Below are 12,140 nucleotides of genomic sequence, written 5' to 3'. Positions count from 1 at the left end.
TACTGTTAGGTATATTAGGGGAGCTGTTTTACTAAAATGTTCTTAGAATATCTCATGTGGTTTTCTTGAGGTTGTATGTACTGAAAACACATAGGGAGCCATAGGAGGATACAGTGTATGTACACACTAGTGTGGAGGATAGGTTGCATTTGTTATCTTTGTAATTTTAAAGCTGTAGCCTTTTAAGACCCTGCTTTCTCATACTTCAAACTGTCTGAAAACGAAACATGGACATGTTTTGTGATTCTTTTCATTGCTTGATATATGCCCAAAGGTGAATTCTTTTCATGAAATTTGAACAGCTTGTTGAACTTCTTAAAACTGATAAACTTCTCTTTAAAATTCTCTAATTAATTTTTTATTGTTACAGCTGTAAAAAAGTCTGTTGGATTTTGAAAATTGATTCAGATAGAGTCCAAATGACTTATTTTGAAAATTCGTTTGTTTGTCTATTAGATGGGCTTTTGCACTGGATTTTCAAAATTTATAGGAGGAAAGATAGTGCATAACAGAGACAATGGCATGACATCAATGCAAACTGTAAAATAACAAACAGCAGAAATGGGTTTCTAGATGCAACCCTCATGTGGCCGTGTCTTGAATTAAGGGCATTTAAATATCTAAATTCATAACTTCTGTAACATTTTTGTGTAAAGTGCTTTCATATCACACATACATATGTGATACTTATTTATAGATTTAAATTCTGAATTTATGAGCTGCTCCTCTGTTCTAAAGAGATCATGCAAGACTGCAAAATTCAGGCCTGAGTTTTGTCTTTGATGCAGCTCTCAGAAAGAACAGGCATGCATTATTTTTACTGCTATGTTCAGATGTGTATGCTTCATTATGTGTTTTCCTATATTGGTTAAGGACTAGATTTAGGCTGTTAAAAAATAAGTACCTAAATGTGGTTTACTGCCAGTAGGTATTGCCAAATATACTCAGTGCTCTTGAGTAGCTCTAGTTTTGCCTCCTTAGCTTTTACTGTCACCTCTGATGGGGTATTACCAAAAGGCCACAAACCTTTCTGAGTTATTGTCTTTAGAAGTGCATGGTACTTTGTTTTGTGAATAATGACAGCCACTCTGGAGTGGAAGGACAAGCTGATTTATAAATTTAGTATAAGACATAGCCTATATTGATCTTTTTTTATAGCAATAATTGCTTGTCAGGGTATACATTTTGGTTCCTGAAATGAATATATGGAGCATCTTATCAGGATGACAACACACCTTGTGTTTTATTGTAACAGTGTGATATAGAAGTAGGGATTTGGGCCAAGAAGATGCTCCTGGTAGAATTCCAATGAGGGTATGCATGCAGGAGAATGGCTGAGACTAGAAGACATGCTCTCAGGTAACGTTGGACAGGAAAAAAGTAATTGTTTCAGCTTGCTCTTCTCACCAAGGAGCTGCCTGCATAGCATTTTGCCTATTTTTGGTGCATCGGTTGTTTTTTCTTTTTTTAAGCCAAATCTTGAATCCAGTAATGTCAGTGGGAATTTTGCCATTGGCTTCTCTAGGACTAGGACTTAACACCTCATGAGTAATTTAGAAGCTCTCTTGTCTTTCTAAAGTTATGACACTACATTACCCTTTTCTGGGACCAAATTTTTAAGATGTAATAATTCAAAAAATGTTGCTTTCCTCTTTTTCAGATAGAGCATGTGGTCCGAGGCCATGTCGCCTTCCCGGAATTACAGTCAAAAGCTGCAGACAGGTCACTGTTCTTATTCCCTTATCACAAAACTGCCTTACAAATTGATGATACACTGTATTCCCAGCAGTGCATAATTGCCCTGCTGTATCCTTATTCTGCAACAGGGGAATTAAGAGTCTGATAGTGGGTTAGAAGTATTTACGAAGGCTTGCCAGGTGATTGCTCAAAGATGAAGGCTTTAAACTCCCCTCAGATACCTTCAGAATATTTAAGTGGTGATATTAACTTCCTGCTTTTCAACTTCTTTTTTATATACAGGCCAGGGTATTTCTTTATACCATAGCATCAGCCCTGTTCAGCAGGCCTTTATGCCTTGAGCTAATGATTTGTCTTAATTTGTAGGTGACACTATTAAGCTCCAGGGGTAAGATACAGCTTAATTAGGAATATATTATTCAATATTTTTGGAACAGTCATCTATAGGAAGGAATAGCCACTCTGTGAAAAACTTCTGCATGGCAGCCCAAATAGAACAGAGAAATACAGGATGAATTTTCAGACAAAACTTAAGATGTAGGAGTGAGTTGGAGGTAACTCTGGGATTCCTTGAGCCAGACATTGTGTGCAATGTGGAATTTTAGTTTGGTCTGCTTTAGAAGTGAATGAAGACAGTCCAGACACTTCTATCATCAGATCTGGACTTTCTCAAGCTGCTTTGGCTTGGATTCCTTTTAAGATGGTTCCCATCACTCCCAAAGAGATCTTAGCTGAACAGTTAGGTACACTGGATGTAAATTTTATTATCTTTTAATTTCTTTTTCCTCCTTAGATTAAAGAAAAGAACAGCGAACTTGGCATTTTATCTTCAGTTTATCACTCTGGTCTAAAAGACAAGGGTCAGTCCTGATAGATGTATTAAGCACATGCAGTTACATAGTTATTTTCAGTCCTCCCTAGGGGAATAAAGCTACCTGGTTTCTCTGGATGACCCTTCCATGCTTTGTTGTGCCCAATTCCTTGCTTGTTTGTTAAGAACTTGACCAGGATTCCCAGAAATGTATTGGACTTCATTCAATATGAAATAGATTTATGCTTCCTAGAATTCTCTTTGTTGTTCTTTAAAAAAGGAAATCAGGAAATAAATGCATCTGTGTATGTTTGGAATAACGATTGATAGGGTTTTTTTCCAAAATTTTGGCTGCTAGGCCATTTTTCCTATGCCCCCATATGAAGCACAAGCATAAGAGAAACACTTAGTCTGTAACACCAGGATAAACTGGGGTTTTCTGTGTTGGAAAAATGAGTATAGAGTAGCCTGCTTGTCTATACTAGGTCTGATACTGAGCTGACTGACCACAACTAATTTCATAGTGCAAAAAGCTTGGATTGTGATGTGAATAGGACACTAAATACAGAATACCAGGAATAGAACTCCATGTTATTTGAGTGTATGGTGTCATAATTTTCGATTTGAGTCTCCTGCAGTTAGTAAAACTGTGGAGGATAGCATTGACTAAAAAAAAGGTTGTAATATTTTATAAAAAGGATGAGAATATTTTATAAAGTTAATTTGCTCAATGGTATTTTTATAAAGCTTTCCAGATATTACTCTCCTAATGAAATGTTTGGATAGCTATAAATGTAGTAAACAAGTATTTTATTAATTCCCCTTATCCTCCTTTTCAAATGTTCATTAAATTTAAAGAATTTAACTTGAACAAACAAAAATCAGGAACTTTGCAATTTGAACTGAATTTTTCTCCTTATTTCTTCATTTCTTTCTACACATGGAGCACAAACTTCAGCCTTATCATAGGGACTAGTAGCAGCAGCTATACAAGTGTGAGGTGTTTTTTTAGTGAACAATGGTGGCCCAATTTTTGGGTTATGTGTTTACTTACATTAAGTCATATACTTGATAATAAGAACATAGGGTCTTGTTTTGGGGGATCATTGGTGATGATGGTAAGTTATTTGCCTGGAAATCTCAGCAGAATATTTCAGGGAATCTGGTTTATTATGTTTAGTATATTCTCTGTGTAGGTGTAGGAATTTATATCTGTTCAGCCACTGCAAGTGGTCACGGAAAGAAAACAAAATGAGAATTCCATACTTAGGTGTGCAATTGCATATTACCTTCACTTCCTATGCTAGGTGCAACACTGTGGTGACTTAGGCTGGTTCTGTATTGACAAAAAGCACATGCTGGATCATTAAAAAACAAGATCTGAGGTCACAAATCCATGCCTCTTTACTTGCTGCTGCCTATCACCTACTTCTACCTTCCGAAGCCTGTCTTTCCTTTCTCCCAGGCTCCCAATACTGCTAATAAGGAGGTTTGGTAATGGCAAACTGCCTGCCGAGCCACTGATCTCAGAAGCTTCACTGTGCAGACTTCTGTTCCATTGCCTATACCAGGAGCAGGAATTTGCAAGCTGTGTTTATCACTGTTTCAGTAACTTGTGGTCACTTGTTAGGGCGCGAGCTGCTTAGACAGACTTGCCAGAAACCAGCTCCTACTGACCACTTGTGCGCAGACCAGTCGTGTGCAACCCTCCCAGTACAATTCCTATATTCTCTTTTCTCTTCTTTTACTGGAAGTGGAGAGGGTTGAATTACACAAGGATTGGCTGGACAGCTGTAAACTTAGCATTTGGTCCGACTAATTGGCATACTCTGTGAGCAACCACAAAACTTGTTTTCTTTCAAGCAGAAATTGCTTTGTAGATGGAACATTTGGTCTTCAATCTATATATTGTGTAGGTCTGGCATCGAGCCAATGCTGATATGGTAAAATCCAGTATAGGTAGGCTAAAGTAGCAAATAAAAAAAAAAGAAATAATATGATCATTTATGCTTTAATGTTTAAATACTTCTGTTTTCTAGAATCACAGTTTCTAACTGTTTGACAGCAAAGATTGGATGCCCTTTGGCACTTTGTGAAGCGCTGTGTTTTAGGACAGAATTTCCTTTCCTTCACTTCTCAATGCCATTTCCCCATCTAAAGAGATAGCTCCTGAAAAAAAAGTGAAGTGACACACACATTATCTATCAGCAATTCTGGGATCTTTCAGGCAGAATGCAATAATCATATTTGGCAGTTCTCTGTATCTCTAGATGTTTTAGATCCGATTTTTTTAGATTTAGAAATCTAAAATGTTTAGATTTTTTTTTTCCTGAAAGATACCTGCTGGCATCTTCCAGGATTCCTGAACAGATTCAATACCAACCTCTTGTTGCTTTCTGAAGTTATGTCCCTACTATGAACATAACACTGGGCAAACTTGCATTGATTTCTTAGTCTCCACTTTCAGTATAGTTCCTTTTTAACAGCAATAGCTTGTGCTCGACTCTGCAAGTCAGATCCAGCTGCTACTGATACCTTCTCATAGAACTGAATAGAAAAAGCTCCAGAGAGCCGATGGTGTAATACTACATGTAATGCAGACTTGGTAGAAACTGGAACTGGCAAGTGTTTGAAGGATTTTGCCAGTCGCTCAGTCCAAATATAGTGCCTTGAACCCATATCTATATGAAAAGAAAAGGTAAAAGGTGTGAAAAAAAGTGTCATTCCAAGGTTATGTGGGTCTAAGCATATTTGGCTGAACTTCAGCCTCTTCTGTACAGCCCTTGTGTTCTGTCAGAGCTGCACGAATTGCTAATCCTTGCGAGAGTAATCAAGCAATGTGGAGAACAGATAGAAGCTGGGATGTCTGATAGGTCTGTGGCTGAGTTAAGCTTTCCTTTCTTTTCCTTACCAACAGTCAAGCCATGACTTAGACTGGAAATAAAATTACTTTGTCCTTAGCACGTACTGCTTATAGTGCAGTCTTTAGGGATGTAGAAAATAGGGCCACTTTTACAACAAGGGGGAAAAAAAATGATTGTGACCTCAAAATTATCATAATTCAGGTCCAGGAAGACACATAAAGTACATTTTAAAGTACGTGAATAATGATGTGAATTAGTTATTTTAATGTTTTCCAAGTGTACTTCATTTTGAATGATATCCTCTGATAGCATACACATGGTAAGGTATAATTGAAAAAACATGCAGCTGAATGGTTGAATGCAAAGTATAAATATACAGCTGCTAGCAGGTCAGAAGTCAAACTAGTAAAGCATATGCCAAATTCCCTTAGGGATCTCATTAGTGCATGATTGAATATACATGTAGAGGCTAAATGAATATCACTGTTTGGGTCTACAGTGGATGAGACAATGACTAATCAATTGTAATTAGGGTTAGATGCTATTATTGACCCACATGTCTAGAATTAAATGCCCCACTTGGAGATTTCCAAGGAGTTGAAAAATATATATGAATCTGCTTATGATAGTATGAGTGTTGGAAAAAATATTCTGAGCGTAATTGCAACATTTTTTAAATGGAATGTCACTAGAGTCATTGCAAGCCAAAGCACTGAAGAATTCACCATTAGTCCTAAGATTACTCTTGGTCCAGGAAAAAGTCTGTTGGATATTGTGAAGTTGGGTGTAGTATCCGAACTTAGATACAATCATATTTAGGCCCATGTTCAGCTCCTCCCTAAAATAGCAACCACTTGCTTTCTCTCCTCCACCCTTAGTGCTGCATTTTAATCATAACACACACTGAAATAATTCTGGTTTAAAAAAGGAAAGCTGTAAGTCCAGTGCTATTGATTAATCAGAGAAATTTTTAAACATTTGTAAAGGAATTCGATTTTCATTTCTGTCTGGAATCCTCCTTGTTCCTCTCTCAGCTTTCTTTTCTCTAGCTTTCTCTTTCACAGCGTCAGCACCTTTCTGTTAGTGACAAGCATCATCAGCCCCCAAAATACCAAACAGCTCTGGCTCATCTAGGGACCCGTAGGAGTCGATGTGCAAACTCAAGATCACAAACTGCCATTATCTCCCCTCATCCTGTGGGATCAAGGAATTCAGATGGCCTGTTGAATGGGTGTGCAGATAGACACTGCCCGCACCCCGGAATGCCATGGGCTCGGCAAGCAGGCGTTTTTGCCTTTCTCCCCCTTTGCTTTAAATTTGGGATTTGGCATTCTTTGATGGGTTTTCTGCATTTGATGGTAGTACAAATGTTTTATGTTTGATGAATAACCTCCCCCACTCTTTCTTCCAACTTGTTTTTCTTCTAGTGCTCACAGTATATATACATACTTGAACAGTCACCTGGATCTGATTAAGAAATCTTTGCCTGTGGGTTTCCTCACTGTTGATTTACATGTTTGGCCAGATTTCCATGGTAACAGATCTCCCTTAACAGATCTGACACTAAAGGGCATGGTAAGAAACAGCCTGTCTTTGCAAAAAGGTCAATACAGGGTAAAAAAAAAAAAAAAAGCTTGGAAGGAGCTTTTTTCCAATTTTGAGCATACTCCTCCTTAGCTATTTAAACTATCCCATAAGATTCGGGTTCCTTGTTGCATTTCGAAGTGTGCTAATGTTTTAATAGAAAATGAAGATCACTGTAGTTTAGATATCACTACGGTCACATTTATTTTATAAAAATATGAGGAGTGTTGTGTGTGTCCCAGTATCTTTCCTAGGAATCACCTTTCAGAGCACTGACTAGCAGCGCTTGCTGTTGTTAATTCACCTGTATACTGAATTTTGCATAGCTGTTGCAATGAATTTCAACACAAATTTGGGTATGGCTATCTGGGAAAGGAATGAAATATTCTGAGGAGAGATTGCTTGATTTAAACAAATAAATGTTCAGTAAATGTGCTGTATTAGAGTTGTTGGGTAGTAAATTTCCACAGAAACTGAGAAGCTCCTCTGCTTATTGTTAAAAATGGGCATAGATGCTCTCATGATTGGAAATATGCAATCATGGTGCTTCATACATCTTTGTTCAAAGGTAAACCTGATCTGATTCTGGCTTTTGGTTTTAAAATTGCTGCTTTGGGAACTTAAAGGGATTGAAATATTGTGGTTTGTACAAAGAAATTTTCAGAGAGTTGCAATCTGGGACCAGAAAGAGCAGTGTTTGGAAGCTCACCAAAGAACCTCTGCTGGGGAGATTTTCAGACCATCTTTAAATGTTTGGATGTTTATTTTCACTGAGCTTCATGGTGGTAGATCAGCTAGGCAACAAGCCAGGATGTTACTGTGGAGAACTGTAGAAGAAGAATATCATAACGGTATAATTTGATGATAGCAAAATACCTGGTGATTGATGCAAAAATGTGCTTCAAAATGGCATACTGTCCTTGAAACAAGCATCTCAAACTAGTCACCGCACCAAAATCCGCTGTATTTGAGGTTGAGGTAGGAAGGGGTAGGCGTGAACACTGCAACACGTTTTAAACCACAAACGAGGGAAACATTAAAAAAAATAGATGGCTGATATATTTTTGGTTCCTAATAATACCTGCATTATGAAAAAATTATGTGCTGCAGCAGAATCAGAATTTCCTTGGTATGATGGCTGTATGCAAATACTGGTAACAGCAGCACATTTTTTTTCTGCCACAGTTATGGCTGCATTCAGGTCTTGCCTATTCTGATATTAATCCAGAGTAACTACAGAGCAGTACTGATTTATGTCAGACTAAAGGAGGTTAAGGTGTAGTCTTTAATTATTAATTGTGTTTCAGTGTTAGGGTTCTTGGAAGGGAGGGAGAGAAATGCTTTTAAAAAGTTATTTTTATGTAATAGCATTTTCATATTATTACATTAAATACATTCACGAGCAATATCTGAGTCATAACATAAAACTGTCAGAGTTAATCTATCTCTAATCCCATACAATATGCTGTTTGTTCTTTATTTCTTTGCAAGGGCAAGAACAATTTATGTGGTTCTTCCCCAGATCAAGAATAACATGTTTAACATAACATTATGTGTACAGCTCACAAAAGTAGGGCTTAGAATTAGTACTTAAAACTTGTTGCAACAAGAAACCATAGAAAATAAGAGAGTTTTACTTTGGCTGGATTTTTAGGTTTTCTTTTTGATCTTTGCACAGGTTGTTGGACTAACATTGTCTCGGGGTCTGGATGAACTTGCCCTTATCTACTTGGCCACGATTCAAGCCATTGCTGTAAGCCATTTTAAGTGCATAAAAGAATAAATGAATTGTCTCATGTTCTGTGGCAGACCAATCATTCCCTTCTGCTAAACGGATTTCTAATAATAGATGAATTCACTTAATGGGCTTCTTAAAGGAGCAAGATATTGTTTACCCACACTGGTGACTACTCCCTACTGTATGGTAATCGACAGACTGTGGAGAAAATGTTCCTCTGAAAAGTTTTCTTCTTATGGCAATTCTGTAAAAGGAGCTTTTGCCTCTAGTGCAGATGTGAGGAAAGAGGCTGATACTATATGGGGCAGCGTTAACATCATGGGCTGTGTGAAGGGAAGCTGAGAGAGTGGAAGGAAAAAGCTTTGGCAATTGTATGAAGGAACTTGTGCTCCCCTAAACTGCCTCAGCTTCAGATTGTTCCTAAATCCATGGATTTCCCCTGCTTAGATGAGTCAGAACTGTACCACAGCAAGTCCGAGGGGGTCTGTGATTCAGTTCATAACGCTACAGACCGAAGAGCCCAGAACTCATTCCTCCCTCTGTTTCCCTGCTGCAAGGCAAGCAGTTGCCTCGTGCATAGCATTTCCAACCTGTGGCTGTGTTTCTGTAAAAGCAGACAGAGCAGCTGTCTCTATGAAAATGTCCTCGATGTCTGCTAACATGCAGAGATGGGTACTTTTATTGGAATACGTTTGTTTCTGCCCTGATTTTCTCTGGAACCCAGGATTTCCAGTTCACAAGAAGTTCTGTTTTGAAGTGAAACCCTGGGTCAAAGAAGTTGTTTTGAAACCCTGGTGCAGGGTCTTTTCAACGGGGTGTGCTATCCCCAGGCGTTTGGTGACTGAAACCAGCATTCCTTTGACATCCTTTTTGTGAATTTTTTTTTTTTTTTTAAAGTTTGCTGGACTTGAGGTGTTTTTGCAAAACATTAACAGTTTGATGAATTAGGAAGTTTTCCTGACAAAACTCTGTTCAGTTGGAAAACTTCCAAACTCCTCTACTGGTTAAACAACAACTTTGCTAGGCTGGGTCAGCCACCTGGGATATAGAGGGTGGGCGGCTGCTGTAAATTTACTGTGAATTGTACATCTTATGTGTTAACCCTCCCTCTTCAGCAAATAATGAGAACTTAACCCCAGCCTGGAATTCATTGTTGTGAGTTTTGATCGTTTTTAAGATGAATGTAGCTTGGTTATACCTGATGCTTCAGTATAATCCCACCATTTAAATAAGAATGTCTTGGAGAGTTTAAACAATGCCAGCGACTGGTACTGCCCCCTGAAAGAAACTTTCCAGTATTGAACAGGTGCTCCGTTATTGTATCGTGCTAACGAAGTGGAAACGTTCTCTGCTGGAAATCCTGGGAAAGTCATCTATTATCTCATTATATGATACAACTCAAATTTTATTCTAAGACGCATATACTGTGTTGAACACTAAATTCAGCGTCTGCATATCTTTTTGATAGCTAATTGCACTGATCATGAGATTTAATATGAAAAGGCCATACCGTAGTTTTCATTGTAAGTTAACAGAAATTCATTTTTCTTAAAACACTATTGAAACAGTAACTAAACAGTAGACAGAGTAGACTTGGTTTTGACTTGCTATATTTACTAACTGCTAATGTGATACCTAGGAAATTTAATTTTCCTCCCATGCTCCATCATTCCGAATTTTAGCTTCACTGTTGTTGAAGGAAACAGTTCTTGTTCAGGACAGCCCCAATCCTGTACCATTAGCTGTCTTCAATGGGTGCAAGATAGACTTTAAACCTAAGTAAAAATCTTGTAAATAGTGTAGGCCTGCCCACAGAATGTTAATCTCCAGTTTTCTTTTCAGCTGGTGACGCTTTTTTCTTTTTATATAAAATTTGCATTTGAAGCCCCTCAATTTGCATTTTCTCCAATCCAGGATTAAATTAGTTCCCCCCTACCCACCCACAGTGAAATAAGTCTGGATTTAATTTAAATTGCTATGTGAATACAATTTTCCAGGCAGGTAAACACAAAATAATTTTCACAGCATGTTCTTTCTCAGGGTCTTTGACATGTGTATGTTGTGAGAGAAGTTGTTAAAAAATTTGAATTTCAGAAGTTGTAAAAGAGAATATCCTTTTAACTATTCATGGCAAAATGCGATGCAACAGTTAGCCTGATGAGAACATGATCAGAGATATAATTGTGGCCGTCAAGCCCGTTCTGAGGAGACAGACTCTTTTAGAGCAGTTTATTTTTCCATAATTAAAATGGTGGCTGTGTGATTTGGAAATTAGCCCTCTGTGTCAATAGGGAAGCGATGGATTTAGTCAGCTGGTGTTGCGGCTGCTAAAGTTCCTCATAACCGCTTGCCTGAAAAACCAAAATACATTTTGAAGGCCTATCCAGAGTGGTGCCAGTCATTCATAGTAAACGTCTCCAGTTTGAGGAAACTCTGCTAGCTTCAATTTTCAGTAGCTTTTATTTGAAGAGGGGTTTATTGCAGGCTGCAGACCTCTTAATGAACTTGCAGCATAGCATAAAGAAAACTTAAATGACAGCTTGTGAAAACTTTGACCAGATTGTGTTATGTGGGGAATCTACCTACAAACAGTCGGCTTGGGTGAAATTTTGGCTTGAGTTTGGCATTTTGTCAAGTCTGAGCTTCAAAATTAACTTCCAAGGTATTCTAAGGAGCTGGGAATTATTTTTGGACAAATAGTTTGTCAAAGAAATGGAAAATGTTCTTGCAAGAGGAAAGAGGGAGAAGGTTGACTTCAGTGAGTAGTTGGAGGCAAGCAAAGCAAACAAAAAGAGAAAAGACTTTTAAATGGCAAAGCATTTGCTTTCATCAGTCGTGGAGCAGAACACTAAGCTGTTTGAGTTTCTCAGAATGGAGACTGTAAATGAAAAGTTTAAAAATATGCCTACATTTTAGATGTTTCAATTAACCCAGGCATGAAATGGAACATTTTATTTTGCATAGGGCAAAGGCCAAGAGAAATAGTTAAGCCAATACAAAATTCTTCAGGTTTTCCTTTTTGCTGAAAGGACAGAAAATACAGGTTTTTATTTGCTCCTCTTTTTTTTGTTCTATTTTGCTATTTGGCTTCAGAATTGAAATCTCTTTACTGAGAGTGATTTTCAGATGCTATTATACAAAGTAAATAGAAGGTTTTGGTGGGGATGTCTTTGCCATGTGGGTTTTAGTTCTGGATCTGGAAATGTTTTCCGTACTCTGCTGCGCTTGGTCACAAACAGCTGCTTATCACTGCCATCAATTTTTCCTGGTGCCCATTGCTGTGTCTTCTCATAATCCCGTCTTCACCCTTGTCAGTACTTCCCTGTAAGTCCTATTTCCCTGTGTTACTGAGTACTGGTATGTCTTCACTTCTTCAGCCAGCCCCAGGATATTTACTGCAATACGCTGTGCCCATATACTTCCCAATTCTTTGTGCCATCTGTTT

At 38.0% G+C, this 12,140-nt stretch overlaps 1 protein-coding gene across 1 annotated transcript in view; it reads left to right on the top strand.

Annotated features, from left to right (window-relative positions):
* FGGY (FGGY carbohydrate kinase domain containing) overlaps positions 1–12,140 on the top strand; it is a 327,463-nt gene that overhangs the window by 282,557 nt on the left and 32,766 nt on the right. Inside the window, exons 16-18 of the mRNA XM_009636237.2 lie at positions 1,661–1,722; positions 6,801–6,948; positions 8,636–8,710. Coding sequence (XP_009634532.1) covers positions 1,661–1,722; positions 6,801–6,948; positions 8,636–8,710 — 285 coding nt within the window. The remainder of the gene's footprint in view (positions 1–1,660; positions 1,723–6,800; positions 6,949–8,635; positions 8,711–12,140) is intronic.

Source organism: Egretta garzetta, unplaced genomic scaffold, assembly GCF_000687185.1.
Source record: "Egretta garzetta isolate BGI_Z169 unplaced genomic scaffold, ASM68718v1 scaffold163, whole genome shotgun sequence".
Classification (NCBI taxonomy): domain Eukaryota; kingdom Metazoa; phylum Chordata; class Aves; order Pelecaniformes; family Ardeidae; genus Egretta; species Egretta garzetta.
The sequence above is the reverse complement of the archived record's forward strand: the minus strand, read 5'-3'. Positions and strand labels throughout refer to the sequence as shown.